Source organism: Girardinichthys multiradiatus, chromosome 14 (genome assembly GCF_021462225.1).
Source record: "Girardinichthys multiradiatus isolate DD_20200921_A chromosome 14, DD_fGirMul_XY1, whole genome shotgun sequence".
NCBI classification, from domain to species: domain Eukaryota; kingdom Metazoa; phylum Chordata; class Actinopteri; order Cyprinodontiformes; family Goodeidae; genus Girardinichthys; species Girardinichthys multiradiatus.
The window spans coordinates 22,672,898-22,689,992 of NC_061807.1; the positions used below are offsets into that span (position 1 = coordinate 22,672,898).

Consider the following 17,095-nt stretch of genomic DNA (forward strand, 5'->3'; position numbering starts at 1 on the left):
TAATTTATGATTCTGAACCATCTGCTGGTGGTGGTCCCCTCCATCACAACTCTTAGTGATTTACAAATCACTGAAAATCAACAATGCAGTTCATTGTTTGTACTGTAATACAGTTAAATGAAATTTAAATAATTAACAAGTAAACTACTAGTTTTGGTTAGATATTGGTATATTCTTCTTATTAATTTTATGATGTCTTTCCCTTTCTTGCCTTGTAATTTATTGCAAACCTTACAAGTTGAGGCATATTGTGCTAGTTTAGCTGCCCTGCTGGCTTTTTATCAGACCATCAGATGCATTAACGCTCCTAGTTTTTTTTTTATATTCAAATTTGATATTCAACGCCCCACCTTTCTGGATATATCTGCTATAAAGTATTGGTGAACTTTTATTTATACCTGAAACTACTTACTTTAAATAGAGATAAATGATCTTAAAAACTCTCTGAATAGGACTCAGGAAACATATTGAGCTTTGATTTCATACTCAGAAAAATTTAAAATGCTTTACTTTGTAACTGATGGACATCTTCTGGTAATAAAGGATGCATCAAAAGTTTTATATCAATCAATTTTAAATGTAAAACCATTTTAAGTATTTCTTTGGACTTATCAGTCAAAACAAGGTCTTCAGATTGTAGTTTCTTGTCATTTACACTTGATGGCAGCACACTCAAAGAAAACAAAACTGCTGATGCTGCTGTAAGAGACCAGCTACATTATCAAGGTTTAGAATGAAAGTAAGCAACGAGCATTAATAAGACTCTTTGGAATACAGAAAGTGCTGGTAGATATAACACCTACTTATATCATATAATGTTTTGTTTGATCAGAAGTTTCAATTTCAATAAAGCTTCAAAGCACATTTAGAACAATACTAAGTTATATCTAATTCTGATCTTATTGATCACAGCAGAGGCAGGAACCCCAAGAGTCTAAATTGTTTCCTGCAGAGCAAAAACACTTTTCCCCCTCTTCTTCAATTTGATTACCTGTGAGGAGTAGATATTGGATTATGTGCACTTTCTAAGAAAATGTTTGGTCTTTAAACTGACTTGTACTTGAATTTAACACGATCCAAATAACATTAGTTTGGAATTAACCTCCAAACAAATAAAATACATTAATTTGTTTCAGCGTCATGTCAGCGCCCTGTGCTTTGTCTGCAGAAGGTCAATCAATTGTAACTTAATTTCCTGAGAACCAACACTTTAAACAGAAGGATTTACCTGGCAACATGCCATTTACAATACGCTTTATTTTAGTCCTTGTTGAGGACAAATTAGAGACGTTTTTAAATTGGAGCAGACAGCTGGCAGGAAAGGTCTGATGATAAAAAAGCTAATGAAAAAAAAACACCTCTGAAACTGGTCAGTGAGCTTAGGCATAGCTACACTTTTATCCTTGCATTTCTCATATTTCATAGCCCTCATTTTTGTGCCTGTGCACATAAACCACTGTATGTCAGGTTATTTCCCTTTAAGTCAGTTTTTATAGCGGTAAATGGTCATATGATGACTTAATTTATTGTATAATATCTGAAAAGGTTTTTTTATACCTGATTTTCATGATTTGGGGTTTTGATGCCTTTTTGCCAGTCAACTATAGAATTGATTGTGACTCCTTATCAAATCATAGTAAGTCTAAAAAAGCTACTCCTGATAGTTATTTATTGGAATTTTAATATCCATATTGCCTTGCAGTGGACTATAACTAAAGTTTAGTTTGCTTAATTGGTTCTCAAGTACCAGATTGAAAGTTGAGTTAAAGATACAAAGTTCCCAGATGTGGTTACTGGGAAAAAAATAATTTAAATTCTGAGTTGTCAAAGCAGGTATAAAACACGCTTCTGTGTGGTATGAGTTGACATTTATACTGCTTGAACTGACCATCAAAAGGATGGACATGGTTATTAACAATACTAAGTTAGGGTGTGGCATTTAAACAATACTAAATGTGTATTAAGGGGCCCAAAGATTGCCAAGAAAATATAATCCACTCCATTTACACCCTTACCACTAGCCTGAAAGCATGCTTGATCCGTGCTGTTCACACTGAATTGTGACCCGAATGTCGCTTCTAAAATCAAGACCCATTTGACCAGGCAACATTCTTAAAATCTTACAATGTCAAATTTTGGCGAGTCTATGAGAACTGTAGCCACAGTTTCCTGTTGTCAGCTGACTGGATCAGCACTATGTGTTGCCCCTTTCTGCTGTAGCCCATTTCAAATATGGCATCATTGTGTATATTTGAGCTACTCTTGCCTTTCTTTTATCTCAATCAGTCTACCAATTTCTACCTTGACCTCTGACATCAGCGAGACATTTTTGTCCCAACAACTACTACTTACTGGGTGTTTTCTCTTTTTTTTTGGCTGGTGTCTAAACCAAAGAGATGGCTGTGTGTGAAAATCCCTGGAGATCCGTAGTTTCTAAAGTAGTCAGACCATCCCATCTTGGAACAACAACAACGCGACGTTTAAAGTCATTTAAATCTCTCTCATTCTGGTGCTCGGTGCAAACTATTTGTGGTAACAAGCAACTGAATAGTTGATTTAATAGTAATAAATAAATACAAATTACTTGCAATTAAAAAAAAAATTGTTTATTGTCCTATTCTGAATTTCGACTCTCATCCATCGATATCTAAATCACTTGGCCCGTCTGTGCTGTCTGATTATAATTTGTAATAATTATCCTATTTATCATGTTTCCAGTTGAATATGAGTCACTTCCTTCCCATATTTAATCTGAAACCTTAGTTTTCTGAGTATTTTTCCTTGCATCAGAAATTTGCAGGTACCACAGACGTTGCCACCTACACCAGAGCAACCGAGCTCCCCTGCTTCAACCAGCTCACCACAATGCTATGCAGTGACAATTACCTTCATCACCAATCATACACTGATTGATGTAGCATACTGTGCGTGATGATGACATGCAAAACCTTGATTATTTTCATTACCATTAGCCCAAGGCCTTGATTATACCCTGCACCAAGTTCTGAGGTGATTGGAGAGCAGATGTTAGAAAGTGTAGCAAGATTCTCTGAGATTAGCTCATGCTCTGTTATTAGAGTTGAAAAGAAACCTGAAAAAACTGTAAAATGTTAGTTCATGTAAGTTCAAAAAAGCAAAAGAAATATTATTAGCTTGGATGTGCTTCTTGTGTTGCTACACCTCCTCTCAGCAGACCTGTACAGCATTTATCTTTTACCTTTCCAACCTCTGCTCCTGAGAAGCTTCCCTCACAGTTGTCCTGTCATGTTCACCGACAGAGCACACACTCTCGGTCCCCGCTATATTGGACACAAACTCGAGTTCCACAAAGAAACTGAGAAAATATGATTCAATGGTTAAAAAGCTTCCTGAGAATTTCCTTTGAGCACAGAGTTTAGACCTTCCTCAGTGTTCCCACACAGTCTACAAAAATCTTTGTAATTTGAAATATTTTTTTAGGTCTTTATAAGTATGGAAAAAGAAAAGAACTGCTGAAACTTTATTCCTTGTCCCATTGTTTAGATGTTGTATCTGTTCGTCGATTTTTCCTTTTATCTGTTTGCCTGTCCGTGCATCTGTCTGTCCATCCATCCATGCCTCTCTTTACAGTCTGTGGTTTTTGCTTTTTCTGTGCTTAAAACTTCACCACTGTAGAAATGTCTGGCATGGCATAAGTTTACTCTGAATTTCTGGGTAAATTTCTTTTGTGCCAGTGAAACCTAATGCTAAAAAGATCCAACGTATAAATTCTGGAGATGCTTGATGTCTGGTGACCAAGATGTAGGACAATGTGGTTATCAGATTGTTTAAAATAAAAAAAGTGTAAAGTCTATCTAAACCAGGTATCATATTCGTAACTAGTATATAACATCAAAAGATGCTTACTGAATTAGCTCCTTCATACCTATGTTGTCTTTCTACCTGACCTCCCCCTCGTCATCTTTTCCTCCCTTCATTTCAAGTCCATATTGTGGCGAGGCTGCACATTGGTTTTAAATGTCACCTGGAGAAATAACTCCAATCAGTCATCCTGGAGCCTCTTCATACACTCTCCTCAATCACAGTTTGAAATAAGAGAAAAATGAAAAACATTTAGTTAAGGCATCTAATAAAAGAACATTGATATTGTATCTTATTTGATTTTTAATTTTAGACACGTTTTTACTTTTTGTTCTGTATCATTTTATAAAAAACCTGCATGGTTTCAACAAACGGAACTAAAACTGATCATATTTGACCCATCTTGCCTGTGGATATATAGTTAATAATAAATAATATACACTCTATATGGGAATCAGTTGCTGCTTAGCTCCAAAAGATTTGTATATATACGGTATATATCGCCTTTAGATGCATAGGAAGTTTTTTTTGGTTGTTTGTCCAGCGTGTAAGAAAATGTTATATCCCTGGGTCACTCATGATGTTAAGGCAGGTATCTAGTTTGCAGCTTATAATTTGGGTATAATTTAATGGTATTTATTGAGTTAGGACACAAATTACTTTGAGGTCATTTGTTGGAATTTATTCATTTATGCATTCATTCATGGCTGCACAGTGGCGAAGTTGGTAGCACTTGCCTTGCTGCAAGAAGGTCCTAGATTCGACTCCTGGCTCTTTCTGCATGGAGTTTGCATGTTTTCCCCATGCATGCATGGGTTCTCATTGGGTACTCCGGCTTCTCAAAACATGACTGTTAGGTATATTGGTCTTTTTAAATTGCCCTAAGGTGTGAATGAGTGTGTGCATGATTGTTTGTCCTGTATGTCTCTGTGTTGCCCTGCGATGGACTGGCGTCCTGTCCAGGGTGTACCCTGCCTCTCGCCCGTAGACAGCTAGAGGCATCAGCTCCCCTGTGACCCACTATGGAATAAGCGGTATAGAAGATGAATGAATGAATGAATGAGGTAATTTATCGTAGAACAATTCAGATAAAAGTTATTTGCCCCCTTACATATTTGGTTATTTTTGGCTTTTTTGTATCACTCTTAAATCTTCCAGATGGTTAAGAAAATTCTAATATCAGACAGAAATAACCTGAGTAAATACAAAATGCAGTTATTCATTTATCAAAGGAAGACCGTTTTCCAAATCCACATGGCCCTGTGTGAAAAAGTAATCTCCACCCATTTAATAATGCATTTAAGATACAGGTAAGATACAGAGTTATCAGTATTTAACTTGGTGATCTGTGTTCAAACCAGAGAAAATTGGCTGACTTCAGTTGTTGGCCGATTAGAGGTAAATCTGCACCAACAACTTTTGAGTGGATATAGCAAAACAGAAATAGCATAACAGCAACGATTAAAACAAATAAATTAGAATCAATCAAAGGCTACCTCATCCACTCAGAAATGTCTTTGGCTTGAGCTAGTTCTGTTGAAAACCCCCTGATATACCAGCTGCTAATTGGCATGAAAGCATAGTTTAGGTTGTCACAAATTTTGGAACAAAGCCTCTTGTGACTTTCATCTTGCTGCTAAAATATCTCAGGGGTGACTTGCACTCAAAGGGAGCACTAAAGTGGAAAATCATCCTTCATTAGGATGCATCTTCTTTGGTCCATTATTTGTCTTTCTCAATGCAATTACTTTCATTCCTTTCTACCTACCTTCTCCTGTTCTCCCTTCACGGCTCTGCATGTCTTTTATTTTTACTTCCTTACCTCCCCCTCCTCCCTCTTTTTTTCCCTCTCTGTTCCACTCACTTTTCTCCCCCTCGCTCCCTCTATGACTTGTGCTGGTCTCTAATCAGAGCCACACATGCAGGGCTCTTAAAGTGGAGTTAAATGGCCCGCTAATAGTGCCATGCGCTGTTTTTAAGCATCACTGGCCATGGGCAGCCTGTGACCCGAGCGATATGTTGACTATGAACTTGGAGGGGCTGGAAATGATCGCCGTGCTGGTAGTTGTGGTCGTTTTTGTTAAGGTGCTGGAGCAGTTTGGGCTGCTGGAAGCGGACTTTGATGGTAAGGACATGTTTTATTTTTATTTTTTATTTCTCCTTTGATTAACCTTTTGCTGACCAGGTTTTTGTAACCTGATTTGAGGCATTTGCACAAGATGGAGGGATTTGATAGCTTGGTTTGCTTTGAGACTGTTTTTTAGAGATCCCACATGTTGCTCACAGGAAGTTGCACTTCTTTTGTAAATTTCATGAAAGCATCATTCATGCTACAAGCTCTATATGACTTTTGTAGGTGGTACGTCTGGAAAAATGTTTAGTTGTAGTTTTTTGTTTGATGTGTGATTTTTAAAAGGCCAGTTTTCAGTCTGTTGCTCATTCAGCCTCTACACGTGTCCTGCAAGCTGTTTTAATTCCACAAGTTTCATCTCCCTGACTCACCTGACTGCTGCTTATTACCTCAACAGTTAAAGATGACTCATGCATTGCACATTTGACCAGGTATTATGAATTACTATCCTGCTTTTAATCATTTCAATCCTACTTATTTCAGGCAATTGTTTTTATATTCAACAACCTTTGTGTGATCCTGAGCTCCACTTGCTTGTTAAATTTGAATAAACGTGGAGTGTTTGTGAAGGCTTGCATCATCTGCAAGTTGGATAACCTGTTTATCTAAATAAGAGTGAGACAGCTGAGGACCAAATGTCATCCCGGAGCAGCTGAAAGCTTGAAAAGCTGGAACAGTCTGGAACACTGACACAATTTCTTCTGTTTGCTCAAAAAAAGCTGGAACATAGCAGAAGTAAATGGAAACGTTGAAAAATCCAGCTTTTTTTTTTAACAAATGAGACAGTTTTTTACTTGTGAACGTTTATCTGACTATGGAAACTTCATTCTGAGAACAGTCTGCCATGTCAGCGGTTACTCCAATGGTCTGGCTGCTGACTAACTGTTAGGGCTATAGCTTTTCTTGTTTGGTATGAATGAAAAGGCTGAATTCTAGCCTAAACTGAGTAAGATCCTGTCAATTCAGGTGAGAGTATCCCACTTTAAAGAGGAAAAGATGGTCCAAAGTTGCCATACATCACTGCTAAGGTTGTAGAGTAAGTTGAGTGAAAGTGAATTGTTTATGTCTAAATGTAGAGACTGCAGTAACTGTGAAAGATGCCTTTTCTTTCATGCTACTTTTTTTGTCGTCTGTGTAGCTTTAATAAAGAACAATAGATTTGTCAAGGTGCCACACTAAATCTTTTTCACCAAAGTGTGAATCTAATATTTAGTGGTTGGGTCTCTCAGGCTCCGAAGAGCACCTGTTATTCATGAGATCTGTTTTCTGTACAGGTTGCCAAGCTGTTCGCTGTATGGCTGAGCTTTCACAGGCTTCATGTAAACATCCTCCAAGCAGGCAGAAATGAAGAGGTTGGACCTGGTTCTGATTTTTAAAAAAGCAATTAAATGTTTGCTTATGAAACTAAACTTTTCAATGCTTAATGAATGTTTTCTATTAATCTTTTTTTATATATATAAAGTTGGGATGCAGCAGGAAATGAAAGTCAATTTAATAGCAAATTATTGGGTCTAATAATTTGAATTGATGTAAATATGTTGTTTTTTTATAAGTCTTCATGTTTAATTAATTGCACTTCATAGTGTAAATTGCTCGTGCCATTAAGCGTTTGTGATAACTGGTAGAGAGTTTTTTTCTACATCACCTCGGATCATCATTGTAGTTTAACAGTACGGTTATCTTTTTTTGAAACGGCGTTAGTTTTCCACCAGATGTTATGGAAACGGTCTCAAAAAGTCCCACTTTTGTCTTGTCTATCCTAAAGAGTGTTTTCCCAAAAGTCATGAGAATGTTTTTGGATTTTTCCTTTTGGTCAGCAGTAGTTTTCTCTTTGGTTTATACATTATGAGGAGCAAATACATGTTCAGCATAATTTGACACAATATCCTCCACACAATCATTAACCTTTTTGTATTCTGCCTGTTCATATTTTGGTTATTTAAAACTTCTCCTAAGCAAACATTCGATGTCTCAGAAAACCACCAAAATGATTTATATTTCTTGATTGTTTCAGATTTAAAACATTTTTGAAAATTTTAACAGCCCTTCAGATTTTTGTTCCATCTTTGATTTTATTCCATAGTTTTGCTCCCAATGCTGAAAAACACCTGCCTACATGTTGCAAAAATACATACCCCTCTCAGATATTACTACACTGCCTGGCCAAAAAAAAAAAAAGCCGCCACCAAAAAAAAGTCATGTTTTCGTTGGACCGCCTTTAGCTTTGATTACGCCACGCATTCGCTGTGGCGTTGTTTCAATAAGCTTCTGCAATATCACAAAATCTTGCATTGATGATGGTAGAGTCTGACCACTGTGCAAAGCCTTCTCCAGCACATCCCAAAGATTCTCAATGGGGTTAAGGTCTGGACTCTGTGGTGGCCAATCCATGTGTGAGAATGATGTCTCATGCTCGCTGAACCACTCTTTCACAATTTGAGCCTGATGAATCCTGGCATTGTCATCTTTGAATATGGCCGTGCCATCAGGGAAGAAAAACTCCATTGATAGAATAACCTGGTCATTCAGTATATTCAGGTAGTCAGCTGACCTCATTCTTTGAACACATACCGTTGCTGAACCCAGACCTGACCAACTGCAGCAACCCCAGATCATAGCACGGCCCCCACAGGCTGGTACAGTAGGCACTAGGCATGATGGGTGCATCACTTCACCTGCCTCTCTTCTTACCCTGATGCCCCCATCACTCTGGAACAGGGTAAATCTGGACTCATCAGACCATATGACCTTCTTCCATTGCTCCAGAGTCCAATCTTTATGCTCCCTAGCAAATTGAAGCCCTTTTTTTCCAGTTAGCATCACTGATTAGCGGTTTTCTTAAAGCTACACAGCTGTTCAGTCCCAATCCATTGAGTTCCCTTCGCATTGTGCGTGTGGAAATGCTCTTACTTTCACTATTAAACATAGCCCGGAGTTCTACTGTTGTTTTTCTGCGATTTGATTTCACCAAACGTTTAAGTGATCGCTGATCACGGTCATTCAGGATTTTTTTCCGGCCACATTTCTTCCTTGAACACGATGGGTCCCCACTATCCTTCCAGTTTTTAATAATGCATTGGACAGTTCTTAACCCAATTTTGGTAGTTTCTGCAATCTCCTTAGATGTTTTCTCTGCTTGATGCATGCCAATGATTTGACCCTTCTGAAACAAACTGACATCTTCTCCACGACCACGGGATGTGTCCTTCAACACGGTTGTTTTAGAAATGAGAAGCAACCCATTGCACCAGTTGGAGTTAAATAACTTGTTGCCAGCTGAAACATAATCGCCCATGCAGTAATTATCCAATAGGAGGCTCGTACCTATTTGCTTAGTTAAATCCAGGTGGCGACTTTTTTTTTTTGGCCAGGCAGTGTATTATTATTTTCTAAACCAAAAGATGTTGAGGAGAATTAGGAACTCTTTTTATTCTTAACTCTACAAATTATTTTTAAAGATTTTAAGACCACAATGTCTACACATTTTGAAGTATGAGACCGAATCTATTATTCCTCCCAGGAATTTTATTTCATAAACTCCGTCAATTTGATGGAGGACTCTTCTTTCTTTCTTCCCATTTTTTTTTGCACTAAATACCATATATTTTGTTTTATACACATTTAATGACTTATGTTTTAATGTTTTGAACATTACCAATTATTTTTAAACAAAATAAACAGGTGTCATCAGCAAAAGTAGCAAAGTGGAAATTAATATATACAAAATGCATTGTTCAAGCTTCTTTGTGACTTCCTGGATGAGTGGTTGATGCACTCTTGGAGTCATTTTTTTTAGACCAGCCACTCCTGGGAACCACTTTTAATATTATCTACGTGGATAATGGCTTTCACTGTGGTTTACTGTAGTCCCAAGGCTTTACAAATAGCATAGTAATACCCCAATGAAAGATATCTGTGACTATTTTCTCTCATCTGTCTTAAATGTTTTTATCAGGACATGATGTGTTGCTTTTAGCCTATTTCATGTTGTCAGACAGCTTCTATTTATTTTATTTTCTTTTTTAAATTCTACAGTTCTAGCAGTAATCTGACCTAGGTGTGGCCAATGAAATTTAACAAGAAATAAAGGTAATTCCAGGCAATTCATGATTTAATACAGAGGGCATTAACTTTCTTTTCCAGGACTGTAGCTGTTAAAATGTAAAGTAGTTATTGCAGACATTAAATTAACAATTCACAACAAAAGTTATTTAGATTTGTTTTTATTTATATCACCATAAAAAATTTAGCAGAATCCGTTTTTAATCAGAAGTACTTGGGATGAACGCTTTTTCAGATTTCTGCCAAGAAAGGTCATTGTTGTAACTAAAATGGACTCTTACAAAGCAAGCTCAACCAGCCAAGATGTTGCACTGAAACTCACAAAGGTTGATTATTACTCTGTGGTATTCTTTCACTTAATGGTTTTTGGATAAAAATAGACTTGGAACACAGCCTGACGCAAATGGCTCTTTTCATTCTCTGCACTCCTCTTTAGTTGTGAGACAGTGAGTGACAGTAGCGTGCCAGCAGTGCACGGGGATGTGACAGCTGACAAGGGCAGCAAATTATCCTGCTGAAGGTGTGGCTTTTATCAGCCTTCACTTTGGAACAAGTGGCTTTAATGATAAATAGTCAAGGCCACACTAGCATGTATGTGTATCACATCTAATTTAGTGTTTTAATATAGCTTAGCCTTAGATGATAGATTACACATGCTACCACCATTGTTAAATTCAATGTCCAGGTGTCTTTATTAACTGAAACAATCTGGGACTTTTCCTGTTGTCTATTTAGTGTATTCTTGTAGGATTTAGGTGTTCTTGTTTAAATGATCTCATCATAAACTCTGGGCCAAACTAAGCATTGTTGCAGGGATTAAATCTGGATTCAACATGGCAAACTTGTATTAGGTATATGTATACTGTGTGTATATTTTGTTATGGCTGAACAAAGGCTGGAGCTGGAAAGGAATCTGTTTGCTAGAGAGAAAAATAAAGTCTTATGGCAAATTTGCTTGCTTGCACTTTTGATAAATATAATTTAAAAATAAAATCATGTCACCTTAGCAATGTTTGTTCATCAAGATATTCTTTAATTTCATGCAACAATGTAACCAGTTTCAGCAGCTCTCTAAAACAGAGTATCCCAGCGTTAAATTTAATCCCAGATCTTAAACATTCAATCTTAGAACACCTCTTTAAATAATGATTCTTTATTAAAAGCTGTTTCCATTTTCATGTCTAATCTTTATTATTAAAAATTAAGTGTTTCAATTGAACTTAAACAACAAAAATAAACCTCATTTTACTCATTAAACAAAAGCTATAAACCAAAATTAGTTTTCTAGGTTAGCACCCTACCCTCTATTAGTTGTACACTTGTATTCATCTACCAGTCTGACATTTTTCTGAGAAAGATTTGCCCCAGTCCTCACTTTCAGGTGTGAGATGTTTTAGAGGAGTACAGCCCATTCCAGGTCACCTCACAAATGAGATCAAAATTTGGGCTTTGGTTTAGTCCAGGACACGGTTTCCTCCTTGGTTTCCACAGTTGCCTTTAGGTCATTTTCCTGTAGTGCTGTAGAAGTGTTTTGGGGAGAAACTGATCTTAAAAAACTTTCTAAAAATAATGAGTTGTGAGTGTGGAGTAATTATCCAAATAAAATTAGAAAAATAAACTTTTCTGTCCTAAAAGTCACAACAACAGTGCAGTTTCCTACAACTGTCTCGCTTTGCCCAGGATCTGTTTAAATTAAGTTTTAAATGGGTGCTGAAGACGTTGTCTTACGGACTGAGAGTAGAAAATAAACTGTCAAAAATGCACGCTACACCTGTTTTGGGAGAATCTTCAGCCTTGCATTCTATCAAACATGATCTTCTCTTGAGTTTTACATTCCATGCCAGTTAGTTACTTGCCACCCACTGGTGCAAAAGAGATATAACAGCAGTTTCGACTGGAATCCCAGGGACCAGCTTGATTTTCTCTTCAATGCTCATATATATACAGGGGTTGGACAATGAATGGATGCTTCTTTAACTTCCTGCTGCATCTCTATCACCCATGTTCTCTTACTCTCCTATAGACCATATATACAGGGGTTGGACAATGAAACTGAAACACCTGTCATAGTGTGGGAGGTTTCATGGCTAAATTGGACCAGCCTGGTAGCCAGTCTTCATTGATTGCACATTGCACCAGTAAGAGCAGAGTGTGAAGGTTCAATTAGCAGGGTAAGAGCACAGTTTTGCTCAAAATATTGAAATGCACACAACATTATGGGTGACATACCAGAGTTCAAAAGAGGACAAATTGTTGGTGCACGTCTTGCTGGCGCATCTGTGACCAAGACAGCAAGTCTTTGTGGTGTATCAAGAGCCACGGTATCCAGGGTAATGTCAGCATACCACCAAGAAGGATGAACCACATCCAACAGGATTAACTGTGGACGCAAGAGGAAGCTGTCTGAAAGGGATGTTCGGGTGCTAACCCGGATTGTATCCAAAAAACATAAAACCAAGGCTGCCCAAATCACGGCAGAATTAAATGTTCACCTCAACTCTCCTGTTTCCACCAGAACTGTCCGTCAGGAGCTCCACAGGGTCAATATACACGGCCGGGTTGCTATAGCCAAACCTTTGGTCACTCATGCCAATGCCAAACGTTGGTTTCAATGGTGCAAGGAGCGCAAATCTTGGGCTGTGGACAATGTGAAACATGTATTGTTCTCTGATGAGTCCACCTTTACGGTTTTCCTCACATCCAGGAGAGTTACGGTGTAGAGAAGCCCCAAAGAAGCGTACCACCCAGACTGTTGCATGCCCAGAGTGAAGCATGGGGGTGGATCAGTGATGGTTTGGGCTGCCATATCATGGCATTCCCTTGGCCCAATACTTGTGCTAGATGGGCGCGTCACTGCCAAGTACTACCGAACCATTCTTGAGGACATCCAATGGTTCAAACATTGTATCCTGAAGGCGGTGCTGTGTATCAGGATGACAATGCACCAATACACACAGCAAGACTGGTGAAAGATTGGTTTGATGAACATGAAAGTGAAGTTGAACATCTCCCATGGCCTGCACAGTCACCAGATCTAAATATTATTGAGCCACTTTGAGGTGTTTTGGAGGAGCGAGTCAGGAAACATTTTCCTCCACCAGTATCACATAGTGACCTGGCCACTATCCTGCAAGAAGAATGGCTTAAAATCCCTCTGACCACTGTGCAGGACTTGTATATGTCATTCCCAAGACGAATTGATGTTGTATTGGCCGCAAAAGGAGGCCCTACATCATACTAATAAATTATTGTGGTCTAAAACCAGGTGTTTCCGTTTCATTGTTCAACCCCTGTGTGTGTGTGTGTATATATATATATATATATATATATAGTTTTAAAGTACAACTAGACAATGCTTACCTACCGATCTAGGTGGGATCTAGGTTGCATCTAGTCTGACCCGGATCCATTTTGTATAAGCTTGCTCACAGCTTTTATAAAGATTTCCCACAGTTGGAATGTCACATTGTATAAAAGGTTAGAGCTAATTTAGAGCAAGTTTACTCTTGCATGTATGAAAGGATGATTACTGTTTACACCTCATCAGTCGGTAATGTTAGGAATGTAGAAAGGAGCAGATAACAGGGAGGCTGTTTGAATGGAGCAAGTTAATCAACATGACAACATGAATCACAGCAGTGCTCTTTTATTAAATATTCCATGTCTAATCTTTCTCTTTTTAATATGTGTCCTATTATTGCTATTCATAATGTAGAAAGAGTGTTCCTTATTGCTTTCATTTTACTATCTGGAAATCTTATTAAGTGAAAGACAAAAAAAAAAAAGGGAACTTTAAGACATTTTGTGGTACTTGGCAGAAGTCCCAGGCAAAGAGGTGTTGTTGCATTTTATAGCTTTCCATTGGATTTACCATTGTTAGTGATGTTTCAACCAGTAATAACTCCACCATGTCATTAATCACAACAGTAGGGGGGCTGTAGAGCCTTAGAAAACAGGACATGAAACTGTAATTTGTTTTTCTTTTTCAGCTGGCACTCTTTGAGGATTGAAACAGAACTGGTATATGCACAAGAGAAGGATTTTGCTTATGGAACCTCTAAAGTATTTTTTTATTGATACAATTTAATTGCAATCCATGCACCTAATGATTGCAGTAGCCTTCCTTGCAACCCTGAAGAAACGAAGAAGCAATTACCTCAGTTGCCTGTTTAATGTTGGCCTATCTTATCAAGAACATTAAACTAAGACTTTCTTTATTATATTCCTAATATTTATCATAGTCTAGGGCTAGTATTAATCTTGCTTTTTCTGGGACTGTTTAGACTTTCCAGTGTTGTTTAGTCTAATTATGTTACGCTTGTTCTTTAGCTATTTCTAAATATGTTTCACTCTATTTATTATCAAGTTTAATAGGTACAACATTTGTTATATTTTATGTTCTTGACTATATAAATTGCAGAACGTTTGACCAAATACCTATAATTTCTTGTATAATTTCGCTAAGAAATGTGGTTTCTTAGCGAAGGAGGTCTGAATGCTAAAAATGGCATTAAATTAATTCCATCTTGTGTTTTACAGTAACACCTTGTTTTACATCAACACCTTGATAACTATAAAATGGCCCGGTTCAGATTTGCACTGTGTGTTTAGGTTTTGAGATACAAATGTTATGCATTTTCAACATAACTTCAGTGTCATGTCTGCAGGCTAAAACATTCATTTAAATCTTCCTGTTAGTGATTTCACCAATCAAATGTAGATATAGTAAATCATACATTGTGTTTTAAATAATCTGTGTGCTGTAATTTGGCTTATTTCTTTTACCCATGTAAGCAATTTAGATTTTAAATATGAAGAGGAAGCTGCATTTGTTAACTAAGTGCAATCTATAGTAATAATTTCTCCCTGTGCTTAGAAAACAGGATAGCCTCCCCTGTCATACATTCGATCAACATTTATTTCTTGCTACTGTGTAGCCACAAATCTACTACAAAATATATTTAGATGTGGTTAGAAGCTCTCGGTGTTAGTTTAGCCAAACAAAGTGATCCTAACTACAGATAAATTAACTTTTGTAAGACACATGCCATCCACACTAGAAATATTCATATATTTTGAAATAGCTTTACCTCATGCCACCAGATAGCACTAGACAATTTTTGTCCTATTAGAAAATAGAAGATACATCCTGAAATAAAACAACTAGATGTTTTTATTTTCTTTTTCAACATCAGTATAATGCTAAACAACAATGCAAAACCATTGTGGTAATGCAAATGAAATGTTAAAAACTTTCCTTAAAATGTGTGCAATGTTCACTTGGTGGATACAAGTCAGTGCATAGTCAGCAAAATGTAAAAGTTAGGGTATTGGTTGTTTCATATCTTAGTTACCAGTATTCAGCACTATTTATTGCTAAGCCTAATTTTTATGTACTGTATTATAGTTTAGATTTAATTGGACTGCACATTGGGATCTTAATCTGACTATAGGATTGGAATGGCTTATATTGCTCAGTATTTAAATTTAAAGTAAAGTACCTTAAGATATTTAAGAATTTATGTTACACAAATTAACTGAATTCAGTAGTTGCACTTCTGTTTAAGAAACAACTGACAACAGACTCCACCTGAAATCAAATATAACAACTAATGCTTTGATGGTTTTAGACCTTTTGACACAGACGTGGTTCACTTATAATGGGTTCTTAGAATGTAGTTTAATTTGTTTGTTGTTGTAGCTTCATGTCCTCCCAGTTCCTGCATTTGTGCAGAATTCTCACATAATTTTGGCACCTCCCAATATAACACAAAGCCTGCATTACAAAACCATGGTGCTATGTATTATTCCAAGCTTTGGTGTGATACTTCACTCTTAGTGGAAATGCAACCACTGAGGATAGTTACTGCATAAAAGAGTCTGATTCATTTTCATTTGCCTTGTATTTTAGAGAACTGTTGGTTAATTAACTGAGCTTTTTGTTTCACAGGGCTCAACACATCTTAGTACCTTTGGAAGAGATTTTACTTATATTTTACACATTTCGCCCCATTTCTTTTCGTCGTTTTAATGGTCTAAAACTTTTTCTTATTCATATCTGTTTGGCTTCTTAGTGTTATCTTATTTAGTTCATTGATCCATGGACTAAACAAATAAATTATATTATCTAATTTAATACCTTGGTGCAATTAATGTCACCACACAATTAAATAGAAGTGAGTCAGTATTGAACATCTGATTGTTTTTAAATGTAGATTATTAGAATCGTGTTTAAACATTACCTCAGGAGTCCACTGAGCCAGAATATATATATCTTTTTCAACAAAAGGAGTTTCAAAGATCTTTTCAACTTTGTACCTCATATAATATGTTTCTATGCAAGTTACTATTCTTTGGTTAATTTTAGTTTTTAAAAAAGTATGTAGTGCACTGTCTTGTGTAAGTTGGAGGGTCATGGGAACACAGCCCTCTGCAGAAAAGTAAATCATGTCTGATTTTGATTACATCTATAATAGGCATTTATTTGAAACAGAGGGTACTTGGCTACATTTAGAATAGTTACAGCAACTCACAGGATCTGAGAAGGTATTTACTTGTATGTATTTGCCATTCAGTTTTATTTTTGTCAAGTGGTATTACAACAGTGAAGTTTGTTTGGTAAAATGTCAACTGATTCCATAAAAGCAGAGATCACATCAATACAGGTCCTTCTCAAAATATTAGCATATTGTGATAAAGTTCATTATTTTCCATAATGTCATGATGAAAATTTAACATTCATATATTTTAGATTCATTGCACACTAACTGAAATATTTCAGGTCTTTTATTGTCTTAATACGGATGATTTTGGCATACAGCTCATGAAAACCCAAAATTCCTATCTCACAAAATTAGCATATTTCATGCGACCAATAAAAGAAAAGTGTTTTTAATACAAAAAATGTCAACCTTCAAATAATCATGTACAGTTATGCACTCAATACTTGGTCGGGAATCCTTTTGCAGAAATGACTGCTTCAATGTGTCGTGGCATGGAGGCAATCAGCCTGTGGCACTGCTGAGGTCTTATGGAGGCCCAGGATGCTTCGATAGCGGCCTT

At 36.9% G+C, this 17,095-nt stretch overlaps 1 protein-coding gene across 6 annotated transcripts in view; it reads left to right on the forward strand.

Annotated features, from left to right (window-relative positions):
* kcnip4a (potassium voltage-gated channel interacting protein 4a) overlaps positions 1–17,095 on the forward strand; it is a 205,081-nt gene that overhangs the window by 125,211 nt on the left and 62,775 nt on the right. Inside the window, exon 1 of one of the 6 annotated variants that reach the window (XM_047385322.1) lies at positions 5,741–5,965. The exons of the other annotated variants lie outside the window; for them this stretch is intronic. Coding sequence (XP_047241278.1) covers positions 5,857–5,965 — 109 coding nt within the window. The 5' untranslated portion in view covers positions 5,741–5,856. Of the gene's footprint in view, positions 1–5,740; positions 5,966–17,095 lie in introns of those variants that run through there. 6 annotated transcript variants of the gene reach the window in all.